The 27,658-nt window shown below is 41.4% G+C and overlaps 1 protein-coding gene across 2 annotated transcripts in view; it reads left to right on the forward strand.

The window, feature by feature from the left end:
• Positions 1-27,658, forward strand: part of ZFHX4 (zinc finger homeobox 4) — a gene marked incomplete at its 5' end in the record, with an annotated part of 158,846 nt that overhangs the window by 127,731 nt on the left and 3,457 nt on the right. For both annotated transcript variants that reach the window (XM_080929176.1, XM_080929177.1), the window contains 7 exons: positions 704-772; positions 8,429-8,545; positions 14,746-14,879; positions 15,099-15,299; positions 15,787-15,904; positions 16,734-22,133; positions 27,044-27,658. The exon at positions 27,044-27,658 is cut by the window's right edge and continues 3,457 nt beyond it. In XM_080929176.1, the coding sequence (XP_080785302.1) occupies positions 704-772; positions 8,429-8,545; positions 14,746-14,879; positions 15,099-15,299; positions 15,787-15,904; positions 16,734-22,133; positions 27,044-27,658 (6,654 nt within the window). The remainder of the gene's footprint in view (positions 1-703; positions 773-8,428; positions 8,546-14,745; positions 14,880-15,098; positions 15,300-15,786; positions 15,905-16,733; positions 22,134-27,043) is intronic.

The following is a 27,658-nucleotide window of genomic DNA, read 5'->3' on the forward strand; positions in this document are numbered from 1 at the left end:
ACTTTCATAAAGGGATGTTATTTACCCCTGTAACAGCTGTGATACTATTGCACTAGTGTATGTTGTAGGTAGGTCACTGTTGTAAGCTGTGTGATATCTATTATTGCTTTCTCCTCTGGTAGCACGTGTCTATTTCTCTATGCATGATAAGAGAAGGGAAGAAGGAAGCTATATGAACCTAGCTGTTCATGTCTGAAGTTAAGTTAGCAAGCCATCAGGTTTGGGTTATTTCTGCCCTGTAACCAAACAAAAATGTAAATTGACTAATGATGGATTCATTCTTCAGATTGCTCTTGAAGTACAGGAGGCTTTTCTGTGCTCTTATCCATCAGTTTTTATCTGATGGGCTTTTCTTCTTATTTGGATACTTTATAAGTAAGAGAATTCTCATTGTGGATGTAAATTGCCATAATTATCGTATATAGGTAGCCTCATCCATGGGTAAAAATTCAAATGTTCCTGCTTCCATGATTTTATATTCTCTTGTGTTTGCTGGGTCTTGCTAATCACCAGGATTTAAATACCAGGCAATTCTTCCCTGGCATAATATTTCCAAGCACCATTTCCTAGAGTTTAAAGTGTGCTAGAGCCTCTTATAAGCTCCTCCTGTTACTCATCTTATGGCAGCCATACTTGAGTTTCTGTACTACTAATTTTATCCTTGATATGACATGTTTACCCATTACACTGATGTCTTTTACAGAAACTGCCTCTTTGGGAGCCAGGCCTGGTGAGGAAGAACTTACAGAGCAGCAGTTAAGGGTGGCCTCAGGTAATGATACCCATTCCTCTGAGAAGCAAACCTTGTCATAAACAAGAGGCACATGTCATTCCCACCAGTGTGACACAGAATTGCTTTGATCAGTTCTTCATAAAGGTGTGATCAAGCACTTTCTATATTTAGAAACTTTTAGGCGAATCTAATTTGTAGAACAGTTTCAGGTTCTCAGCAAAACTGAAATGTGTGCATTCTGTATACAGTTGTTACCATTCCACAGCATAAGAAAGGCACAGGGGGGCCCTTCTGTGAAATATTATTTCTGTGCACTTAAGAACAGCAAAGTATTCAGAATGAGCTAACTGTGCTCAAGGATATGAAGTAGGTGATCTGTAAAAGAGAGCATCTTGAAATAGTCTTCTCACAAATGGCAATGACATAGCTTGAGGTATGGTGGGAACAAAACCCCTAAGCTGACCTTTGGGTTTGGATAGCCAATCAGAGTGTTCATTCCTGCACAAAGCTTAGTCTCTGAGTCCTAGCGATCTTTAGTGATTAAAGTTCTTTGTTTAGTGTGAGCCATGAGGATATGCTCCTTTCTACAGTTTGATAGTTGTGGTTTTCTATTATGCTCTTCAAATGAGCATATATATACAAGCAACATTTAAAGGACGCATCGTGTTTTATTTACATGTTTGTGCATATGTACCAATCAAAATGAAAGAAAAAAGAGGCTATGAATTTGAGGGAGAGCAAGGCAGAAAATGGCAGGAGGGCGGAAAGTGGACGCTGAGTTGATGTGATTATATTTTAGTTAAAATATACACACAGTAAGTTAACGTATCAAATAAATAAATTTGCTATATTCATTCTTAAAAAGAGTGTGAATTTTTGAACTATACTCCAGACCTACAAATGAAAAGCATTAGGTCTGTAATCCAGCCAAGGATAGTGGCTGCTGGCAGAATTTCAAGACTCTTTGATCAGAGCAACAGGTGAGGTACTTCTTTGGAAGCTGTGGTGAGCCAAGTCCTGAATCATTAAAATGTGAACTTATGAAAAAAGTCTGGGAAAATACATTCCCATGAAGATGGGAAAATCCTGCTCCATTACAAGGAGCTAAATAAGACTGTGAGGGGGGGAAGACAGGAGCACAATACACGTCCCAAATAGACACAGTCTAGTCAGTCGACTCCTGGTGTGGATGAGTTGGCTTTAGTAACATACCATAAATGAGACCTACTTTATTTAGCAGTTAGTATTTACTAAATATAATTAGAAGCAGAGATTGCCGATGGATAGAATATGGTCATTTCCATAAGAAAAAAAATATGTCATTTGTGGCAGAAAGTCCCAGTGTGAAGCCAATTGACGGAGATGGGAGAAAATGGAACAAGATCAGTCAAGCTGAGAGGATGAGTCCACATCGGACACATTAAGTTCAATGTGTATTTTAGAATCTGTGCAAAGTGAGACAATTTAATTCCATGATTCTTAGTATGTTTACCTAAGGAGACTATGCCAATAGAGATGGTGTCTGGAGGCATTCCAGTATTTTGTTGTTGTACAATAGTAGGTACTACAACATGGGGGATAAAGGGGAATGTTCAGGGAGGCACAGGACAGCCCCATGAGTAAAGTCCATGAGAACTGTATTATTAAGAAAAGGAAATTACCATCTGATGAACAAGAACTGAGCTGTGTTTTCACTCTCGCTAAGAGAAGAGTGAGTCGGTGACTAGACACCAAGCAAGCTTCTATTTTTTGGTACTTTTGATGAATGGAAAGTCCATTCAGAGACTGCCCCACCTGGGGATCCATCCCATATACAGACAACAAACCCAGACATTATTTTGATGCCAAGAATTGCTTGCTGAAGGGAGCCTGATATAGCTGTCTTCTGAGAGGCTCTGCCAGAGCCTGACAAATACAGATGTTTACAGCCAACCACTGGACTGAGCATGGGGTCTCCAATGGAGGAGTTAGAGAAAAGACTGAAGATGCTAAAGGGGTTTGAAACACCATAGGAAGAACAACAATATCAACTAACTAGACCCCACCCCCAAGCTCCCTGGAACTAAACCAACAACCAAAGAGTACACATGGAGGGACCCATGGCTCCAGCTGCATACATAGCAGAGGATGGCTTTATCTGGCATCAGTGGGAGGAGAGGCCCTTGGTCCTGGAAAGCCTCAACACCCCAGTGTAGTGGAATGTGGGGTGATGAGATGGGATTGGGTGGGTAGGTAGAGTAGCACCCTCATCGAAGCAGAGAGTAGGGGATGGGATAGGGGGTTCTGAAGGGGAAACCAGGAAAGGGGATAACATTTGAAATGCAAATAAATAAAATAGCCAATAAAGATAGAATGAATAATATGGTAAATGGCATATTTTATTTAAAAAAGGGAATATATTTACTTAAAAAAGAGAAAGATACATAGTAAATGTGATTCAGCAGAACAAAAATAAACAGAAATTAGGAAGACATGACTAATGCATAATTCCTCTTTAAAATTTTTAAGAAGAAATGGAAGAACTGTGTAACGTCTGAACTTGTCTTTTTCTTTCCTTGATTTTAGTTCAGTTTCTATTCAGCTTCCCATGTTGTCTGGCATGATCCAAATACTACTCCAAATGCTTCAAGCATGTGTGTTTTCTTAAATACTTATGCATATATAAATATATTACATATTTCAAACTCTACTTTCATAAAATATTTACCTGTTAGTGTAAATAGATAATATACCGATAGTTTTGACACACAATGTTACTTAACAACAAAAAGCAGAAAGAAACCCACATATACCCAGAAACATTGATTTTACTTCTAATCTCAGGAAACACGTATGAGAGAAAGAAACATTGAATCATGGTAGTGATAATGGAACACTCATTTTTAAAGAATTGCCTTTAGTTGAGTTTTCTACATCCGCACAAAAGAAACCTATGAAGTGGTTATTGTTAACTGATTGTCCCACATGTTGAAACTGCTATTTTCTAAGCTAGACACAAGAGAAAAGGAAGGAGTTAGCCCATGAAAAAAAAATTGTACCTGGCCAAAAAGGGACAGAAAAGGGAACCTACAGGATATTAACAGCTATTAGGAATAATGCTAAAAGATGAACAATGGGACACCGGACAGCAGGGTTGTTGAAAACAATGCTGTAAGGTGCCACCCGAGTCTCCAGCATCATGTGAGCTGAACTTACACTTGCCAGGACTCACTCTAGGCTAGACCTGCTGACATTCGGAGCCTTATCTGGGCGCCACATTGCAAGGTGGTGCTGATACCCGGAACTCTGACAGGACAGTTTTCAAAGTTTATTAAAGATTGTTTGAAGAAAGCTGACTCTGGGACATAGGTCAGGACATGGAAAGGCATTCTTGCTATTCACAAGTGATGGGTATTTTTTTTTTTTGTGTGTGTAGGTTGATGAAGCCCACAAGAGGCAGATGTTGAGGACAGTTAGATGTAGGTACATCAGGGAGAGAATAGAGTGGAATGGGAAGAGACTGGGTAAGGAGGTCACTGAGGACTTGCAGAGTGAAATCGCACAAATGTGTGTCTGAAACGGAGAGGCTCACTCACTATAGAAAGCTGAAGGTGTCTGAATTACTGTCTGTCCTCTGCTTCTTCTTCACATGTTTTCAAAGGGATGCAATGTGTTCTCACCCACATGAAAGCTAAATTGATTTATCTAGTAAAGGAATGTAGAGCAGCAATCACTAGGCAAGAGAAAAAGTTAGGTAATGATTCCTAGATTCTAGTAGACAAGAAGAATATGTTCTATGTTCTACAGCACAACAATATGACCATGGTTTATAACATTAGATGATATTTTATGGGGAACAAGGGAAGATATTCCCAACACTCACAGAATTCTAAATACTTACGGAGACTGAAACTCTAATTAACCTGATTTCATCATTTTACATGTATAAAACTATAGTATTAGTCATATACCAACGTACTACACCATGTCCTATGGATGTGTGCAATTGCTACATAGCAATTAAAAATGAAGTGTTCGAGGCTAGCTCAGCAGCTAAAAGTACACATTGCCATTACAGAAGACTGAGGTTTAGTGTCTAAACCCACATAGCAGCAAACAACTATCTTTTCTCTAGTTCAACAAGATCCAACTTCCTGTTATGACCTGTACAGACTTCTCACGTACACAGCCACACATACATGCACACACAAGTACATGTGTGAACATGTGTGCGCGCATACACACACAGACACACAAGCGCGGAAATAAAGTGTGCGACTCTTTTTTTCAAACATTATAAACAGGCAATGGCCGTGCCAGTTGCTATAAAAACAAGCACATGTGAATTGATTGAAATATAGCTCCAATCAATATAATTGGAATATACGTTTCAAGATGTATATTATAAATTGTATAATCAAATGATAGTCATTTCCCACTTTTTGTAAATCATATGAAAATTTTCTAAGCTAAACACTCAAAACCTTTTAAATCTGTTTGATGTGTATGTGTGAGACAGCGTATGACTACCTTTGGAGGCATTTTTAATATTAAGCAAAGTTAAACATTCCATGCTTTTGTAATATTTCTTTAATAGCCGACTACAGCATTCCATTCGCTTTCTTGTCTCCTGAAACATTTAAAAATGAAAACAGCATTTCTTTCTCCTGAGAATTGGGAAGCTCTAGAGAAAAGCGACTCAAATTTTAAGCTAAAACACATACATAGCACAATGTTTAGCATGTAAATAAATATTTTATTTTTCATATTGTTTGATGTTAAGGGAGATTGAAAGTCCAGATGTTGTCAATACAGTGGTGCTGTGAAAAGCTCTCCTGTTCTTTATTACTATTGTATGGAATGTAGTAGACAACAAAAAAACTGCCTTAGTATGTTTGTTTAGAATTTCATTTAAAATATTTTTTCTCCTCAGTTCTATGGAGCTCTCTTAATACATTAACATGTTGTGTCTAATTTTCTTAGACGGAATTATATATTTTATGCATTTTATAACTGAGGAAATTTGACATCTAAACTAGAATATAGCCAGAACTCCTCACCCAAAATTCTAGCCGAAAGGGTTGCTAGAGAAAGTGGTTTCTTCACATTACTTTTGACTCTAAAGCCTAATTACGCAATGAATGTCAAATTTATTTCTAAAATTCTCCTTGAGTATGAAAGTGACCTTTTATTCTGGCTTATATGGAATTTTATGGTGTGGAGAAATTACTTTGTGATTATTTTTTGCATGATTAAAAATTTGCAAAGTTCTTATGACTCCAAGGAGCCTACCTGTAATAAACAGCTTTCGCCTTCAAAACCACAAAACGGGTCTGAAGTGCTTGAGCCTTAGAGCTAATTGCCTGCCTACTTCAAAGGAAGAACTGCAAAGAGGGGGCGGGGAACCTCACAGAAGCAGGGGCATGGCAGGCACTCAGTTGTGGCTTGGAGAAGCCAGGCAAAGTTACTGCCTCAGAACTGCTGTTTGCCATTAAGTTGATGGGGAGCGTCTATCCCACAATCTTTCCCTGCTGAGGACACAGAGTCTTTGTTCACATTCAGATTTCTCAAACTGTTGTCGGGGTCAGGCTGAGGTCAGACACCACAGTGATGTACAGAAGAACATGTCTGGGAATTTCTCTCACACTTGAAACACATACCAGAAAATAAAGAAGAGGACCTTGAAAAAAATCTGTTTGATGAGACCCAGATTATACTGTTGCCTGCTTTTTGGTGCCTTCATAATTTTTTTTTTTTTCCTGACAAACAATGTTTTATTAATGGGAGTAGCGATAGCCCTTACAATTTTGTGTCCCCTGGAGATAAGGCGTCTCAGTAGCACTCTGACACTTCATTTTCTAGCCCTAGGGGCAAGCTCTAGTAAATCTACTCAAAGCAATCTTGCATGCTTCCTCAGGATGAGTTGAGAAGTAGTTGTCATGAGGCTGCACTGGATGTCATGTCCCGGTGTGCACACAGGCATGACAGGGAAACAGCATGATCTAGTCATGATCTCAGCCTTCCTGTTCTTGCAGCCCTCTTAGCCACGGTCCCCACAGCCTCATCTGCTGTTGTGAAGAGAAACCTAGGAGAGAAGGGCATGTCTGAGCGCTGATTATCACCAATAGGGGAAAGCACTGAGAGTGTGTTCTTAAAGTGAGATTTCCCTGCGTCTCTGAACAAAGGGGCACCTTTCCACCAAGGCTCTCCTCTCTGTGGGGTGCAGCGTGTACAACTGGAATAAATGCATGCAGATCATTGTATTTTGGGGGACTCTCAATTTAACCCAGCTCTTATTTTGAATGTATTAGATGTCCTGTTTCTCCTTTTTGCTTACACAGTTGCAGAGCATAGCTGAAAACTGAACCACTAAATAGATTTTTTTTTTTTTTTGTGCTCAGCTGCTACATATGACAGTGGATATTACATTCTGCTGCCAGAATGTTATTAATAAAACATGGGGTGTGGAGAAGGCCACATTTTCCCCTTTCAATCACTATAGCATTTGCAATGAAAATTTTATTCAGTGTGTAATTTTCTGTGAATGCTTGACACTTGAAATGCCCATAGCAGCATTTTGTACGGTTATTGAAGGGTTAATTGTATCATGTTCTCTGCATAAAAGCTCTGCTTATCAAAAGCAAATAGAAGAGTGTATGCAAATGTGTTCTGATGACCTTTTGCCTTTCCAGGGTTAATTTATATGGTCATTAAGGATTTTATGAAACTGTTCAGCCTGGTGCTCCAAATCCCATTTTACCTCCTTCTCCTAATTTATGTAATTCCTACCTGAACTGGGAATACGCCTTTTATTTTTCTGCCGCACTGTAAACAGCATGGTGTGCTGTGTGGAGCTGTGAGCCTGGTTATCTGGCATTACTCAGATTGCTAAAAATTCATTAAAATGTGACATCATCACACTGGGAGACAAATGATCACAGGATGAAAGAGAACAGTGGATCTTTCTCGGATTAGTGCTGCGGAGCCCCAGCATAGAGGCTAACTGCGTAAACAGATTAATCCACCAGCAGTGGCATGGCTGAGATTTACAGAATTATTAAGTAGGTTGGAGTTAGTGTGAGGATTTCCACGGAATCTAGCTGGTGCGATCCCGTGAACGAGGTCTGGATGGTACAGTTGTGCCATTAACAGAGTGCCTCGTTAAGTCAAAGCCTCCGTAGCTTCCCTTTACAAACAAATCTCCAGTGGAACTGAGGTTTGGAATCTTATCTAATGAAATCTCCAGGAATGTATCTGAGATCTAAAGTCTGAGTGCAGGAGGAATGCCTGTTCTTCATTTAAACCATCGCTCCAATATTATAGAATATTTCTTCTGTGTCTGGTTTGCTCTAATGCCCTGACTTCGGGTCCATGGAGCAAGATGCTGCTGTTGAAAAGTTCTATGATTCAAATCACTGTTGCCTTCCACCCATCCCCCTTACCTTTTCCAGGTTAAACTCTAGTAAAAATGATCTCTTTCCTTTTGATATCATGTAAATTCTCTCAAAGGATAAACAAAAATTTGCCCTGGGATGGTCTTCCTTTGGTCTAATGTACCCTTCTGCCTTGATGTATAATTTCCTTTTGTAGGTGAAGGTCTGAAAATTCACAGATAAAATTTGAGAACAGACTGTGGGATAAAGGTCACCCTGTTTGTATCGATGTACGTTTTCTGGGCTTAACAATTTTTTTTTCACTGATGTGCTTTCTTAACAGATGAACCCAGTGAGGATGCAGGAGGTGCTCTGAAGCCTACCACAGTGACTGAGGATGATGAGAAGGAGACACACGAGAGAGACAACACTGAAGGCAAAATCTCTAATAATGACCCTGGTAAGACCTGGGCTCGATTGTTGGCCTTTTCACTTTCCTCTACCCTTCCACCTCCCGAAGCCAATCTTTCCTTCACTACATCCCCCAACGACGCTCATTAAATGCTTTTACTCATTTTAAACTGTCTGCACATTCCCACTACTACTCATTGTGTGTGCATTTTGCATGTGATTTCTATCAGTAGCCTCCCATTGACCTATATTTAATCATAACCATCTGACAGAATAGATGTGGATAAGTTGAAGAATATTACAGGATGACTAGTGAGATTATTTTTTAATCAAATCAGTTTGTGTGCTTGTAATTTTTAAGCGCCTTTCATTAATCTTAGCTATACTTGTGATTCCTCTGATGGCATATTAATTTTTCAGAAGCTCAGGATTAGATATCACTTGAATTTTATCATTCAATCTTATGCACCCTCCCACACAATGTAACCCTTAAAATAAATGCTGCTCCCCTCTCTCTCGTCCTCTCCCTATCTCTCTTTCTCCCTCTTCCTCCTCTCAGTCTCAGTCTCTGACTCTGTCTCTGTCTCTCTCTCTCTCTCTCTCTCTCTCTCTCTCTCTCTCTCTCTCTGTGTGTGTGTGTGTGTGTGTGTGTGTGTGTTTCTGTCTCTGTCTCTGTCTCCCTCCTTCCATCCTCCCTCCCTCCCTCTCCTTACACTCAGGAATTTGCCCTTTTTAAGGGCATCTATTTGAGGCATTTCAAACAAAATCCAGTGGAAAAGTTTACAGATGATTCAGCCTAAGAAGGAGGAAATATCATTGAAAAGGGATTAGGTGCTGGGTAATTTTGATCTTCCAGAATGGACAAATCCCAGTAATGAAAGCTACTGTCTTTGAAAACAAACCTCTGTGTCATGACATTTACTTGTGCACAAACAAACCCTAGGCCAGCATCTGGTGTCGATACCTATGGGTCTTTCTGTGTTTGATTTGGCAAATATATGGCTTCATCCATGCTTTGTATGTATGAGATGGAAATCTGTGGCCGCAATGAATATTACATTGGCTACTTTTGCTGCACGCTATACCTAGTTTTATTATGTTGGATTCACTGAAGCAGAAGAGGCTCTGAAATGGACTCAAGCCTGTTAGTCCCAGGTAGTCATCTATCTTTCCCTTGAACTCCAGTGACAGCCACATAGAAAAAACCTACTATTCAGTAGGAGGATGCTGGCTTCCACAAAATTTATCATGTTTTACATATGAGTATATTTAAATCTGAATCATCCCACATTTGGAGCTCAGTTGGTACATGCCTAAGTTTTGCATCCCCCTTAACATGTATCTGAAGAGTTTTTCCTTCCACCCTAAACTCCTTAGTTCTAATTTTTATAGGAGTACAGTGAGAAATGTATCATTGTTTTTTTGTTTCTAGGATATAGTGTCGAGTATATGATTCTAATTTGATTTAAGCAAAGATGGTCCAAGGTAGGATTGAGCCTAAACCTGTCTCTCTGAAAAGATGCCACAGCAGTATATGAGCAGGTTGGCTCATGGGGTAAATGACAGAGAATTTGAAGTATGTAATGTCAAGGATAGTCCCATGAAAATTACATTTGAAAAAGACTCTAAAAGGCCAGGTAGCCAGTTTATGCCTTCTAAGATGGGACTTCATCAAGATGAGTAGCTTACCAGTCTGTGGATGATAAACTTCTCTTTATGTGTGTTTGGTGCACTCTTATTAGGACAGACTGCAAAGAATTTCCCTTCTGCTAACCAGAAGAACATAGAAAACAGAAAGACATCACACCAGTGTTCCCTGAGTGCTCCACCGTTTAGGGCCTTTCCAGGGATGGGTAGTAGGAAGTGTTTGTTGTTTGGTTGTGTATTTGTATATTCTTTATTGTCCTGTCTTACTTTAAGCAACACATTGTATAAATCCATGAGCTCTGTATCCACAATGTACTTTACTGCTCTGCATAAGTCATGGACCCACTTGCTCCATAATGGCCCATTGAGCTATTGTTCTCCTTTAAGTTTCTAATATAGACAAGGTTGGGGTATATGGAAGGACAGATCACAGCATAATGGCAGTTATTTAAAATAAATGTTAGCCCCATAAAAGCACATCCCCAGGTACATACAGAGAGAGCTGGAAATGAGCTCCAGCCAAGAGCCAACTAAAAGCAAATGCTGACATGCAAATATTTAGCTTTGAAACCTTGCCACCTTTACGACAGCTCTTGCTACTTAAAACTAACACAGACTTCAAACCAAGTTCAGTGCTCTCTGAATTGACTCTTCCCTGGTTGAAAATTTATTCTGTGGTTGCTGTTCTTTGTAAAAAGTGTATCTGATTATTGGATATCCACTTATTTAAATTCTTTTGTTCTTATCTCAGCTATAATTGTCAAACAAGCAAGCTTGACCTTACAAAGTAATTGCTATGTTACTATGGTAGTTGGGAAAAGAGGGTGACCCCACTTTAACCTCAAACTTTTCAGGCAGGAAGGAGTTAGCACATGTCTGGACCAGTGTGTTGGTAAGCTGCTGTGTTCTGTTGCTGTCATTAATCTGCAGGGCCAGAGTTTTCAAGGGGAGACTTGGCAATATGCACACTATATTTGCTGAATATTCATTCATAGTAGAAAAGCTTCCTAATTCCTCATTTATATTGTCGTTTAAATCTAGTGCCACTTTAGATTAATTATAATCCAAATTATAGCTCAGTGCAGTACAAGAATTAATATAGAGTTTATCCAGATTAATACATTTGCATTGAACATGTAATATGTCTCTGCTGTGGCTAAGGGGACCACTCTTTAATAAGGGAGTAAACATGAAGAAAGATGGAAATTAACCTTCATTATTGCAATTAAAATTATCCTTCGATTCTAGTCTCATTAGAAAGAATACTGGGTTGGCAATTATAATTTAGAATTAAGTGAGTTGAACAACGTCTGTTACAGCTGAGTTTTAGAGAATTCAAACTACCAAATATCTAAATTATAAATAATGACTCAGTATTTTGATTTATCGTTTTTCAAGGTGCACTGTAACATGTGTGTTATTGGCTTTCCCTGGCTTTGCTATGAGTATTAGCCATTTTATAGCTTTCTGTGTTTCAGGGATTGAGAATTAAGTAGGCAGCATCCGAATTGAAATGAATTATGTTATTTTTATATTAGCAATCTCTTGCAAGTTAAATAATCCTATAACTGACAGATAATCATTGACTCATATATTTGGCAGTGCTTATTTATAATTAGACTTCATTTTTAGTTAAAATTCATTAAAATGACATTGTTCTTTGAGAATATTGTGTTGTCCTTAACGATACAAAATGAATTATGATCTCATTTCAATTTTTTTTCTGCTCCAGGGTAACAAACGGGGTTTATTTCAAATGAAGTTGCACATATAAACTATGAGTAATCACAGAACTTAATCAAAAGCCTTCCTAAAATTAATTGGCCTTATTTAATATGAGGCATATTTTTCTAGCATAGCACAGTTCAGAAATAAAAAAGGACCTCTGATTTGATTTCCTATAATGTACCAGGCATGCTTTGGTGCTAAACTTGGTAGAAATATGAATATGGAAGAATGTATAAAATGCTGCTCATTATTGCTCATCTATGTTTCCTTGAAGACCAGCCTCATACTCAAGAATCTTTTTGTCTTCTCACTCACTCTTGAAATTCTTGCCTTCGTTTATTATCCAGAATCATTAATTAGTGTTGATGTGTATGAAAATAGAAACAGTATATCACTCACATGCAGCTAATGTTGCCAAACATTTACACAAGTAAAGAAAGAAAGAAAAGAAGGAAGGAAGGAAGGAAGGAAGGAAGGAAGGAAGGAAGGAAGAGGATGATACCTTCAAAAACATACTATCTTCTATTCCTTAAAGTAACCTTCATATATGTTCATGGAAATAAGTTCTTGGCTGAATAGTTATTGGACTTAAAAGTTTCTTGAAAGTTGGTTTTAATTCTGATATTTCAAGAGGTTTACAAACAAATTATGGGAAATACTTTCCAGATATAGTTCAGAGATTTGTGCCAATTATTATCTGATCTTGTCTGTTTGATAATGTAAAGGAATTTGACATATTATTGTCTACAGGAAACTTCATTACTTACTAATAGGAACTTTTAAAGAAAAGTCAATCAAAAGAAGACAATTGATAGACACTTGTTCATTTAAATGACAATCATTCTGTACAAGTTGGTCTAACATTTTAGATAACTAATTGTATTGTCAAATATTATGTACCACATTGTTTTTTCTTAGATGATTTATCACTTTAATAAGACTACAGAGTATATGCTGTATTTCTTTTGAGAAGTAAAAATAAAATCTGATTCCAAAATGAAGAGAAAACATCCTGTTTGAGGAATATTGTTGGATATCAAATAATTGAATATTTTAATCAATAGGAGTATTAACTCTATCAAATTTAAGTTTGCTCATAAACAAATACTACCATTTCCCAAATAAATAGAACAAAATTAAAGTTTCTCTAAAAGAATGAAGTAGGTTGAATTATATCAGTTCAAATGCAATAGAAATATTAGTATCAACATGATCTGTGAGAGGCTGAGCACACCCAATATCAAAGAAATAAAATTATAGTCATTTTGTCAACTATATACCATTTAAATTTTAGTCTCTTAAGAATTATTGTCATAGTGTAGGGGAATGCCAGGCTGGGAAGCAGAATGGGGTAGGTTGGTGGGTGAACACCTTCAAAGAGTAGGATAGGGTTGGGGGGTTGGAGGGGAAACCGGGAAAGGGAATAACATTTGAAATGTAAATTTAAAAAACCCTATAAAAGTTTTAAGAGTTCAGAAAAAAAAAAAAAAAAGAATTACTGTCATACATTTAATTTTCTGCCCAAAATCTGAATTTTTGAAGTCTTTCATACAGTGTAAAGCATTTGTATCTACCTAGGGCAGAAATAGAATAAGATTTTTTTTTGTTCTTTTTACTTTTTTATTTGAACTTGTTTCTATAACATCCTTGACCTCATTTTTTTTTAATTATGACTGGGTTATTTTGTAATAAGGTGCAATTTGTTCATTTATAGGAACTATATGTGGATTGAAAAAATAATCAAGATAAATCTTCATGTGCAGCATACAAGCAGATTGCCCTGGATGGTGTATCTATGCAGGCTCTGATAGCAATCAATGGTTTAGCTCCGCTGCATCTCAAGATGTATTTGCACCCAGTTGTCCAGTGATAGTGTCCTCACCCTGGAAATAATTTAGTTGCAAATTGACTGGAAGATGGTGAAAATTGAAAGTTAAAATTAGAAATACTCATAATAAAAAGCAGGAAAAAAAGGTCAGATGATGCCGTGTTATGATGAGATTGGAATGGCTGGTAAATGAGGTTTTGTGTTTGTCGTGAGATGTATGTGACATGCCTACCCAATGTCGCTGTAATATCCAGCCTCACGGAGGAGATTACCAGGCAAATTGATGTGCTGGAAAGAATTTTCTGTTAGGTTGGAAAATTAGAATTGTTCTTTTTTTCCCCCTTTGATGTGTGTGAAGTTCCTCTGCATTATACTGCTCAACTAGGCAAATTTTTAATCATCACTAACACCAAATATTTGGATTAAGCCCATTAAACAGCTGCCTTCTTGTAAGTCCTGCTGTACTGTCAAGTGCATAGTCCCTTGCTAACACCACTGGGTCACTTACTCAAGTCAGCAAATGGCAGACATGAATTAGGTGTTCAACTTTAAAATGATTAGAAACTCTGAATCCCAACATGATCTACATATATTACTGTTTCAGTTTCTGCATTCTAACTTGTCAGCTCTTACTAGAATGTGGGACCCTTCGGGTTTAAGAACTTAGAACAGAGGTAGATCATTGTATGTGGGCAAAAGACAGCGATTTTCTAGGTTAGTGTTTGCGAATGGGAATAGAGTTGCTTTGATGTGATACAGGCATGTGGAGACACTAGAGAACACACCTGACTGATGCAACTTTCAAGGCCATATACAATTATCTAAACAAAAGACATGTGTATGCTTTAAAACAGATGGACAAAGTCAACTCAGCTGACGGAGAGAGAGAGAGAGAGAGAGAGAGAGAGAGTTTTCTTTGTATTTTGAGATTAGCATCATTTAAAAGTGCCTGTCTGTTTTTGCTTAGCTTGATCCAGTAGGTTTATTGTCTACTTTTCTCTGATTGTAACGTTGCGTTCATAACTTGTCTTCTTTTTGGGAATTAGGAGTAATCACCCCAGAGAAAGAACTGAAAGTTGGTGTGGCTGGGGCCACACAGCCACTCCTGTTGGCCAAAGAAGACGACACAGGAACCAAAAGGTTAAAACCTACAGAGGACAATAAATTTTGTCCAGAACAGGTACGTGATATTTTTCTTCTCCGGTGCGTGAATCACCCTGCTTGTTTGTTTCTATATTCCTGGCCATTTCAGAGCCCCCTAGCTTGAGCCCCTCTGACCCGCCCACAGACATTGTAACTGGCAATGGTCTATCAGCTCCAGACGTTACACATACCTAGCAACGGGTAACGGCCACACTGCAGCAGCTAACTATGGTCGTGTTTCCTCCATCTTTTCCAGTTCTACCAGTGCCCTTACTGTAACTACAGCAGTAGGGACCAAAGCCGGATCCAGATGCACGTATTGTCACAGCACTCTGTACAGCCCGTCGTCTGCTGTCCGCTCTGTCAGGATGTCCTCAGCAACAAAATGCACCTGCAGCTGCACCTGACCCATCTGCACAGCGTATCTCCAGACTGTGTGGAGAAGCTGCTTATGACAGTAAGAATGCCAGAGGCTGACCCACCACTGATGGGACCTGTGTGACATTATCAATACACATGTATCGTGCTGGCTTTATACACATTTCATTTCTTCTGAGCAACTTGGGGGTCTTCTTACTGACGGTGCTGTAGAAATCACAGAGGAGACCCCTTCGTGGTTGTTCTTGTTAGATTGAAAAATAAGATGCAGAGGATGGGTTAAAGACATTTTTTGTGGTTCTTTTAGTAGCTATGAAGTGACTTTTGCAGGTCCCTTTAGCTTAAAAGAGTCATGATTATCATTATAAAAATCTAATTCTTCAAAACCCTTTAAGTCATAGCATTAAAATAAAATTATAGGACTATAGTAAGGTCACAGCCATAGAACTGTTTGAGTTAGAAAGTGTAAGTGGAGTATATATTTTCCAGTACACACATATACATTCCAGTACATTGCTCAGTGGTTTCCAGAGCACAATTAACACAAGTCTCTTTGGTGTTCAAAGGTGCCTGTCCCTGATGTCATGATGCCAAACAGTATGGTACTGCCTGCCACTGCCCCTGAGAAGTCAGAGCGGGACCCACCCACAGCCATGGCAGCAGAGGGTTCTGGGAAATATGCAGGTAAGCTTACCTGTGAGCATGGACAGAACTCTCAGAGCTTGCCTTTGGGCAAAATTATCACTATCAAAGACATTTTACAGTGTGTGTGTGTGTGTGTGTGTGTGTGTGTGTGTGTGTGTGTGCATGAATACTCACTCCCCCTGCAACTCCTCCAGTTTCCTTCCACTTCATTTCTGTTGCATATAAACACACACACACACACACACACACACACACTGCTGAGTCCATTTAGTGCTGCCCATATGTACATGTTTTTAGAGCTGACTACTTGGGGTTGTGATTGGCCCACCCATGAGGGTGTTCATTTTTAAAGAAGACGGAATCTCTCACTCAGCAGACATTAATTGTCTGGAGCTATCCACCTAGGACTGGGAAGATTTCCTGTGTGAGAACTCCCCCATTCTTGAAGACATTTTTAGGGACAAAAGAAACACAGTAAACACTGCTTCCCGGCGCTTTATTGTCTAAGGCTGATGTGCCAGGACCATTTCTACCTGTCCTTGAAGAATCCTAGTTCTGGGCCAGGAACATTTGAAGTATTCTAATTTATGTGCACCAAGTTAATGACCCCAGTAAAGTGTTGATTGCAGTACATTGTGGTTCCCTTTGGTGTGTATTCTTCTCTATCCTTAAGTTTGTTCCAGTCAGGGGTCATTTGCTGTTCATTTTATGGATACCTAGTATAGTGTTTGCCATATGATAGAGACCAAATCACATTTCTATAGAGATTCAATTAAACAGACATCACTGAGGGCTTGAACTTAGACTTGCTGACGTTCAAGTGGCCAGGGTTCTTACCAGAAGACATGTCTGTGCTTCCTTCTAACAGGTGACAGCCCAGTGGATGACAAAAGCATGGCAGGGCTTGAGGATTCAAAGGTGGGTGTGGAAATAAAGAACGAGGAACAGAAGCCAGCAAAGGAGCCCGTGGAGGCATCAGAATGGAATAAAAACAGCAGTAAGGATGTGAACATCTCAGATGCTCTGCAAGACCAACTGAGCGAACAACAAAAAAGGCAGCCCTTGTCGGTTTCAGACCGCCACGTTTATAAGTATCGCTGTAATCACTGCAGCTTGGCTTTCAAAACTATGCAGAAGCTTCAGATACATTCCCAGTATCATGCAATTCGGGCCGCGACAATGTGTAACCTCTGCCAGCGGAGTTTTCGTACATTCCAGGCTTTAAAAAAACACTTGGAAGCAGGCCATCCTGAACTGAGCGAAGCTGAACTCCAGCAGCTCTATGCCTCCTTGCCAATGAACGGTGAGCTCTGGGCAGAGAGTGAAACGGTGCCCCAGGATGACCCTGGCCTAGATCAGGAAATGGAGAGAGAGTATGAGGTGGACCATGAAGGGAAGGCAAGTCCTGTAGGGAGCGACAGCAGCTCCATCCCAGATGACCTGGGCTCAGAACCAAAGCGGACCTTACCTTTTAGAAAAGGACCCAACTTTACAATGGAGAAATTCCTCGATCCATCTCGTCCTTACAAATGTACAGTGTGTAAAGAGTCATTCACCCAAAAAAACATTCTCTTGGTCCATTATAATTCAGTGTCTCACTTGCATAAATTGAAAAAGGTTTTGCAAGAAGCCTCCAGTCCCGTCCCCCAAGAAGCCAATAGCGGCGCAGATAACAAGCCGTTCAAATGCAGCATCTGCAGTGTTGCATACAGCCAAAGCTCGACCTTGGAGATCCACATGAGGTCAGTGCTCCACCAGACAAAGGCCAGGGCCGCAAAGCTGGAACCCAGTCGGCACCTGTCGAGTGGGCACGGCGTCCCAGCTGCTGTGAATAGTCCCGGCCAAGGGATATTAGAGTCCATGAGCTTAGCTTCAGTCAACAGCAAAGATACCCACTTAGAAGCCAAAGAATTAAATAAAAAGCAAGCTCCCGAACTAATCTCTGCGCAACCTACCCATCATCCACCGCCTCGGTCACCAGCACAAATCCAGATGCAACTTCAGCAGGAGTTGCAGCAGCAGGCTGCCTTCTTTCAGCCACAGTTTCTAAACCCAGCTTTTTTGCCTCATTTCCCAATGACCCCAGAGGCACTGCTCCAGTTTCAGCAACCCCAATTTCTCTTTCCATTCTACATACCCGGGGCCGAGTTTAGCCTGGGACCGGATCTGGGCTTGCCCAGCTCTGCCACATTTGGGATGCCCGGTATGACGGGCATGGCCGGTTCCTTGCTGGAAGATCTGAAGCAACAGATTCAAACACAGCATCATGTGGGCCAAACTCAGCTCCAACTTCTCCAGCAACAAGCACAACAGTACCAAGCGGCACAGCACCAGCTGCAGCCTCAAAATCAACAGCCTCCCCCACCACAGCAGCAGCAGCCTCAGCAGCAGCCCAGCAAACTGTTGAAACAAGAGCAAGGTGCCCTAGCGAGTACAGACTGCCAACTCACCAAGGACCTGCCGTCTTACAAGGAGGCAGAAGAGGCGACTGAAAAGCAAGAAAAACCAAAGCAAGAATTTACAAATGACCCCGAAGGACTCAAAGACAGCAAAGACATAAAAAAGCAAAAATCTTTAGAACCTTGTATTCCTCCACCCCGCATAGCCTCGGGGGCCAGGGGAAATGCTGCCAAAGCTTTACTGGAGAACTTTGGTTTTGAACTGGTTATTCAGTATAATGAGAACAGGCAGAAGGTCCAGAAAAAGGGGAAAAGTGGAGAGGGCGAAAACTCTGAGAAGCTGGAGTGCGGAACCTGTGGTAAATTGTTCTCAAATGTTCTTATTTTAAAAAGTCACCAAGAACATGTGCATGGGCAATTTTTCCCATACGGAGCACTCGAAAAATTTGCTCGTCAATACAGGGAGGCCTATGACAAGCTTTATCCAATTTCTCCTTCCTCTCCAGAAACACCACCGCCTCCACCTCCGCCTCCTCCCCTGCCGCCCGCACCCCCACAGCCTTCTACTCTGGGGCCTGTGAAAATCCCAAACACAGTCTCTGCTCCTCTTCAAGCTCCACCACCCACTCCTCCGCCACCTCCACCTCCTCCTCCTCCCCCACCCCCACCCCCACCTCCTCCCCCATCTGCACCCCCACAGGTCCAATTGCCGGTGTCCCTTGACCTCCCCCTCTTCCCCTCCATTATGATGCAGCCAGTGCAGCACCCTGCACTTCCTCCGCAGCTGGCCCTGCAGCTGCCCCAGATGGACACCCTCTCTGCAGATCTTACACAGCTTTGTCAGCAGCAGCTGGGGCTAGACCCTAACTTCTTGAGACATTCTCAATTCAAACGACCCCGGACCCGGATTACAGACGATCAGCTAAAAATCCTGAGAGCTTATTTTGACATCAATAATTCTCCGAGCGAAGAACAGATCCAAGAAATGGCGGAGAAATCTGGCCTCTCTCAAAAAGTCATCAAACACTGGTTTCGAAACACCCTCTTTAAGGAACGGCAGAGAAATAAAGATTCTCCATACAACTTCAGCAACCCTCCCATAACTGTTTTAGAAGATATTCGAATCGATCCACAACCCACATCTTTAGAACATTACAAATCAGACGCTTCATTCAGCAAAAGGTCATCCAGAACAAGGTTTACTGACTACCAGCTTAGGGTTCTGCAAGACTTCTTTGACACGAATGCCTACCCAAAAGATGATGAAATAGAACAGCTCTCTACTGTGCTTAACCTACCCACCCGGGTTATTGTCGTATGGTTCCAGAATGCTCGTCAGAAAGCAAGGAAGAGCTATGAGAACCAGGCAGAAGCTAAAGATAATGAAAAAAGAGAACTCACCAATGAACGCTATATTAGAACAAGCAACATGCAATACCAATGCAAAAAGTGCAATGTGGTTTTCCCCAGGATCTTTGACCTGATCACACATCAGAAAAAGCAATGCTATAAAGATGAAGATGACGACGCCCAAGACGAAAGCCAAACGGAAGACTCCATGGACGCCACCGATCAAGTGCTGTACAAGCCTTGCATGGGGTCTGGACAAACAGACACAGCCAAAAGCACTGCGGCCCCGGCAGCCAGTTCAGGCTCTGGGACCAGCACACCGCTGATTCCTTCTCCTAAACCAGAACCTGAGAAGAATTCTCCAAAACCTGAATATCCTGCAGAAAAGACAAAGCAGACTGACCCCTCTCCTCCACAGGGCACCAAGTCAGCTCCCTCGTCGATAGTGACTCCTTCAGAGACACAGCCGGCTTCCATATCACAGCCGCCACCACAGCCACCCAAGCAACCCCAACTGATCGGAAGACCTTCCTCAGCCTCTCAACCTCCAATCCCTTCCAGTCCGCTGCAAATCCCCATGGCTTCTATCCAGAACAGTCTACCTCCACAGTTACTCCAGTACCCATGTGATCAGTGTACCATAGCATTCCCGACCCTGGAACTTTGGAAGGAACACCAACACATGCACTTCCTCGCTGCTCAGAACCAGTTCCTTCACTCTCCATTTTTGGAAAGGCCCATGGACATGCCCTACATGATATTTGACCCCAACAATCCACTGATGACCGGACAGCTCTTGGGGAGCTCGCTCGCGCAGATGCCACCGCAGACCAGTACTGCCCACACTCCGGCCCCCGCGAGTGTTGCCGCTTCCCTGAAAAGGAAACTGGACGACAAGGAAGATAATAATTGCAGCGAGAAGGAGGGCGGAAATAGTGGGGAAGATCAACACCGCGATAAACGCTTGAGAACCACCATCACGCCGGAGCAACTCGAAATACTGTATGAAAAGTACTTGCTGGATTCGAATCCTACCCGGAAAATGCTTGATCACATTGCGAGGGAAGTGGGGCTGAAGAAGAGAGTGGTCCAAGTCTGGTTCCAGAACACACGGGCTCGAGAAAGGAAAGGGCAGTTCCGTGCCGTGGGGCCAGCCCAATCTCATAAACGCTGCCCGTTCTGCAGAGCTCTGTTTAAAGCAAAGTCAGCCTTAGAAAGCCACATTCGCTCTCGGCACTGGACTGAGGGGAAGCAGGCAGGTTATAGCTTGCCACCAAGCCCTTTAATATCCACAGAGGATGGGGGAGAGAGCCCACAGAAATACATTTATTTCGATTACCCATCTTTGCCACTGACTAAAATCGATCTATCTAGTGAGAATGAACTGGCTTCCACGGTCTCAACGCCTGTTAGCAAGACAGCAGACCTGTCTCCAAAGAATCTTTTGAGTCCTTCTTCTTTCAAAGCAGAATGTCCAGAGGATGTTGAGAATCTAAATGCCCCTTCAGCTGACGCTGGGTATGACCAGAGTAAAACTGACTTTGATGAGACATCGTCCGTTAACACGGCCATCAGCGACACAACCACAGGAGATGAGGGAGTAGCGGACATGGAGAACACGGGAGGGTCTGGGGACATGAAACCAGCCTTGTCCCCTAAAGAAACCAAAACTCTCGACTCTTTGCCAAAACCAGCAACCACACCCACCACGGAGGTCTGTGATGACAAATTTCTCTTTTCCCTCACGAGTCCATCGATCCACTTCAACGACAAAGATGGTGACCATGACCAAAGCTTTTACATCACCGACGACCCTGACGACAATGCTGACCGCAGCGAAACATCTAGTATTGCTGACCCCAGCTCCCCAAATCCATTCGGGTCTAGCAACCCCTTCAAATCCAAAAGCAGTGATCGGCCTGGCCACAAACGCTTCAGGACCCAGATGAGCAACCTTCAGCTGAAGGTCCTCAAGGCTTGCTTCAGCGACTATCGGACGCCCACCATGCAAGAATGTGAGATGCTGGGCACTGAGATCGGTCTTCCCAAACGCGTGGTCCAGGTGTGGTTTCAGAATGCCAGGGCAAAGGAAAAGAAGTTTAAAATCAATATAGGAAAGCCGTTTATGATCAATCAAAGTAGCACGGATGGCACCAAGCCAGAGTGTACCCTCTGTGGGGTGAAGTACTCTGCCCGTTTGTCCATCCGAGATCATATATTTTCCAAACAGCATATTTCCAAAGTGAGGGAGACCGTGGGCAGTCAGCTTGACCGGGAGAAAGATTACCTGGCTCCTACCACAGTCCGACAGCTTATGGCCCAACAAGAACTGGACCGTATAAAGAAAGCTTCCGATGTGCTGGGCCTAACAGTCCAGCAGCCAAGCATCGCAGACAACTGCTCACTTCCTGGCATCAGCTTGCCAGCAGCCTACCCTGGACTCCCTGGCCTTCCTCCAGTCATTCTCCCTGGAATGAATGGTCCTTCCTCCTTGCCGGGATTTCCACAAAATTCAAACAGTAAGTCTCTAAAAGGAGAGTCAGTCTAGCTATTCAGGTGGTAATAGGTAGCCAGTCACATGTGACCATGAAAGAAGAGGCACATTTACATGTCCTCATTTCAGTAGTTAAAATCGAAAGGTTACCCAAAGGTTATCTAATGTATGACATACATACATACACACATACATACATGCATATATTCATCTGTGCATCTATACATATGTGTATTCATATGTGTATATATGAATATAATATTTATATAATAGATGTATTATTGGACATAGTTAATAGCCAGGAAGTAAGTAAACCTGAATAAAGACAGGAAGATTAAGTTTACCGTTATTACAGCCAACTCTCAGAAATGGGTCATTTTTAGCATTACCTAGTTACCTCTTAGATACATTAGCTTATATCAGCACTAATGTGACATTTCTTTTACATATTAAGATGCTGAGACATTATGAACTCACTGGTATATTAATTTATTTTATTCGAAGGGGGCATTTTTTGTTGTTGTTTGTTTTTATTTTATTGGTAGTTTTTGGTTCTTGTTTTTGTCTTTGTCTTTTGTTTGTTTTCTTGCCCCTGAGGTTCAAACTTGAGGGTTTCTTGGGTCACAGTAAACTACTCATCTTGCACCTCCCACGTAACGAAGCCTTTATTGACAAGTCAGTGCTGAGCACGTGAGCAATGCAGTCATTTGCAGGTTAGGATGTTATGAAACTGGAGGTCTGTAGTCTCTGCTTCTGTTGTTATTTCAGTGAACTCACAACGTAAGGAATCCATATTGCTCAATACCTCCTCCCTTCCCTTCCCTCAGCTCAGCTTTATAGTCACGACATAACAAAATGGTAGAACTACCTGAGGCAGCCTCAAATATTGTGAATACAATTCTGTGTTCACAATACATAGAATTCATGCAGATTCTTTGAGTGTAGTGCATGTAGCAATCACATAGCTAATATTTAATACCAGCTATCACCTAAAATATAGGGGCATATCTTTCTTGTAATCTGACTTGCTTTCAAATTTGTCATTTTTTTCTTCTGAAAGACTGTTTTCATTTACATTCTTTAGATCTAGTACTTGCCAATTATATGCTTGTGAAGTTCAGGAAGAATGGCAGGGATGGCTATCCTCAGGATTACCAATTAGAGTTTTATTCAAATTTCAGTCTTTCAATATCATTATTTTCTAACAAGTCTAAACTGTTGTAGTGATGATAAGTCATCTTTATTCTAACTTAGCTCTGAAGCCTTGGACTCAGTAATATATTAATATCTTATGTCCACTCCACCATGCTTCCTGGTTTGTTTTCCATCTTCCATCATCCTGTTGGCTTTAGGTAAAGAAGCATCTTCACCATGCCTTCTATTAGCTTCCCACCAAGTCCTCTATTCCCAAAGTTATTTCCTGCCTAATTATCTGGATTTTCTTGGGACCATAAATATTAGAGCTATAACATATTTTGGTTTGATGTGCCATAGTGACCTTAATATATATATATGGGTCTGAAGTAGAAATCCATGATTGGTCAATTACAGAAAATAGTCTTTAAAGCTAACTAATATCATCAAAACAATGGAAAGATCTACTTTATTTCACATGTCAATTTTGACTTTGTATGAGGTAGTCACAGCATTGCCTTTTCTTTGCACTGGGTAAGAGGCCATTGCTGGGACAAAGGACCTGTCTGCCAAATGGCTGGTACTAGAACCCAGAGTGTGCATATGATAGTAAGAAAGAAGGAAAGAGACCTTTATGAAATTAAACTATTTTTTTTCTGAAACTCCACCATGATAAATGCACATCCTTCCCTGAAATATATACCCTATTTATAACTATCAGTATTGCTGAGAAGATGTTGAATGTAGGTCCTCTATAGCTAAAATACAGTTCAGCCCTCCAGTACCTAGGAACTTAGTGCCTCATTTGTGCTTTATTAAATTGTGGACAAAAACCAACCGGGGAGTGCCGCAAACAGCAAAGCTTCACAAACGTTGCTACCACTAGAATCTGCAATTTCGATTGAATTAGTTGTTTGTTTGTGAGGGATTTTTAGACATTAGCACCAGAGAACAATCAACAGGGCTCCTGTTTGATAGCCTGAGTTCCAGCACCCCCAATCTACATGTTTGTAGGTTAGTTTACCTGGTTCCAGATGCAGAATGCTTTAACAGCTCGTGAAGTAAAGCTGGCAGCTCCATCTTCCCTTTCTTTTCCTAGAGTATCATTTCTAACTTGAAACATTCTATACCATTGGATGATAAACAGCAGAGAATACTATGAAAACAGGAAAATATGAGAGGAAAGAAGGTGAAACACAACTCAACGCTTGGGGTATAGCTCAACATGACAGCTCTTGCCTACCACCAGAGACAAACATAATTTAGTATAAAATAGAGCCCTTACAGTAATGGTCATTTCATTGCTTTCGCCTTATAAATGAATTTAAGAACATGAAGATTCCAGATGTATTAAGTCAGAGAGAAGGAGGACTTTGCCTCCAACAGCTCAGTCGCTGTCCTTAGCCCTGCATAGCAAACTGCAGTAAGGAGCCATGGATGAGAAGTCTCCTCACTCATTCCCATACAAAGCTCAGCCCACTTTCACCGTGAAATCAGTTTGAGTGAGTGAGTCAGTCTTCAGCAGAGTGTGGGCACTGAATATCACCTGGTAATGGTTATTTTCCACGGAATTTGGAAATACCATATACAAAAGAATTGATTCAGTGTTATGAGAATATAAGCCATAAACGGCAGTTCTAAAATCTCGTCTCTCCTCTGCCTTTTCTTCCCATTCACAGCTAGAGAGGTGAAGTGATTGAGACCTTATTTATAAAAGTCCAGTGTTCAGCAGGCATTCTCCTTTGCTATGAAGGATATCAGGAGGCTGCTTTCTAACATGGTCAAACCTCCTCAGAGGCATCATGGCTGAGACTGTGGAAACACACACTCAGGTCTGAGAAGAGATGGGTAAGGGACCATAAAATGAGAAGCTTCCAGCGGTTCCACAGGATGATTCTGATAATGATTAAGATGGCATCAAGCACAGTAGGACATACACACACATATACCCAAATCATAGACTCCCTACTGTGTTCCACAGCACTTGGATTCATCTACGTCTTCTCCATTCTTACACTCCAAATTATCCCAGTATTACATGTAGTCAGTAAGAGACTGTAAATCCTACACAAATAGTTTTGACATTGTGTTATTTAGGGAGAAACGACAGGGAAACAAAGAAATCAACATAGGCTCATATAGATGCTATTTAAAGATACTTCCCATCTGTTGCTGGCCGAATCCATGGCACTCGAGCCAGTGTATGTCACTGAATGTGAATACTGTGAAGAACAAAGACACTGGCTTGGTTCCCACTGAAAAAAGGGAAAAGAGAAGTGTGCACATCTTTGCTTATCTTCTTTCTTAGCAGCTACATGTTGTATTTGCCCAGGAGGCAAGACTAGGTCCCAATTACAAGATGATTCTAAATCCTAGGAACACTGCCCATGCAGCTACACATTGTGTTTTCGTTTTGTTTTGTTTAGATTTATTTGTTTCATGTATGTGAGTACACTGTCACTGACTTCAGACACAGCAGAAGAGGGCATCAGATCCCATTACAGATGGTTGTGAGCCACCATGTGGTTCCTGGGAATTGAACCCAGGACCTCTGGAAGACCAGTCAGTGCTCTTAACCACTGAGCCATCTCTCCAGCCCTTTAGCTACACAATGTTAACTGCATTTTATTCCTCCAGAATTGATTCTATCAGATCCTGGTGCCTCCAGAACACTCCTCGTCCTGCCCATTTGAAGAACTCCCTTAGTTCCAGAACGCAGTGCATCTGACTCCCTTTCAGATTCTCTTTATTCCTTCTATAGCCGACATAATTTGCAGAAACATTTTCTGGAAAAGCGGAGGTTTCCCTAGTCCCCCTTTCCATCCTGCACTCTCCTTCAGCTCCACAGAAGAGTATCTGATAAAAAATGGCTTTGTCCTGGGTAGTTGCTAGCTGATAGTCTACCGAGGACTTGAGTCACTGTGAAGTCCTTTGGACTTCTGTACACGTCATCCTCTATTCCTACACATTGCCTGCTGAGCATCCATTGGCCTTCTGACATGGGTGACAAGCAGCTTTCCACATCATGAGCAAACAAGGATGAGTCATGCTTTGGGGCTGGTAAATCTGAGTGTTAATGTGTGAATTTGTGGTTTTTGTTTTTATGTTTTTTTTTTTTTTTTGTCTTTCGAGGATTTCATTAGTCCAGTTGTTTGGTTGGTAAGAAAGAGGATAACCTTTAAACCTTTCAAAACAAATGGTGGCTTGCTGTGTCCATATCTGGGTACATTCAGCTGTGTCTTCCCTATTGTTCAGTTTTGTTCCATGCATGATGGTCACTTGCTGTTGCTACTTACTTAGGTCACTGCCTTCCAGTCCATGTGAGTGTACTCTTTCACTGGTCTGTAGATAGAAGACTTTCATGCATGTGCTAGGCAATTACTTTAGTGAACTGATAACTGTAGGGGTCTTCAAATAAAGGATGAAGTCTCCAATCCCATAGGTATAACAAAAAAAATTTGGTTAAAATTAGTTGCAGAAGAGCCATCTTTGGAAGTAGTCATTGTTGCCTATAATGATGTCTTTCTGTTAGATGGTACCTTCTGCACGGTACATGTTATACTCTGAATAAAATGCTAGTACGGTTTGCAGTTCATCCTCTATGGGGTTCTGGTAGGAGTCACAGTTGATATAAAGAATATCGTGATGACAGGTGAGCACTAAACTACTGGGTGACCATGGCCTTGCATATTTGTGCAGCACATATTTTTGATGTTCAAGTTCTGTTTAGGTGTTAAGCATGCAGACTTCTGCTGTTGCTCATGACCTGACTGACCCTGGGCATTTCTCTGTTGTTTACAGCATTAACACCACCCAGTGCAGGCATGCTTGGGTTTCCTAGTTCAGCTACTTTGTCTCCTGCCCTGTCTCTCAGCAGCGCCCCCACCAAATCTTTGCTGAAGACTCCACCACCTCCACCACCACCACCACCACCACCTCCTCCTCCTCCATCCTCTCTGTCAGCACAGCAGACCGAGCCACAGAACAAAGAATCAGAGAAAAAGCAAAGTAAGCCAAACAAGGTGAAAAAGATCAAGGAGGAGGAATCAGAGGCCATCAAATCCGAAAAGCATCCCAAAAAAGAGGAAAAAATCTCATCTGCTCTTTCAGTGCTGGGCAAAGTGGTAGGGGAAACACACATGGACCCTACTCAGTTGCAGACCTTGCAGAATGCCATTGCCGGTGACCCCGCATCCTTTATAGGGGGACAGTTCTTGCCATACTTTATCCCGGGGTTTGCATCCTATTTTACACCTCAGCTCCCCGGGACAATGCAGGGAGGGTACCTGCCCCCAGTCTGTGGCGTGGAGAGTCTTTTTCCCTATGGTCCTGTAGTACCTCAGACGCTGGCAGGCCTGTCCCCAGGGGCTCTGCTACAACAGTACCAACAGTATCAGCAGAGCCTTCAAGATTCCC

This window comes from Micromys minutus, assembly GCF_963924665.1.
Source record: "Micromys minutus genome assembly, chromosome: 15".
NCBI classification, from domain to species: Eukaryota; Metazoa; Chordata; class Mammalia; order Rodentia; family Muridae; genus Micromys; species Micromys minutus.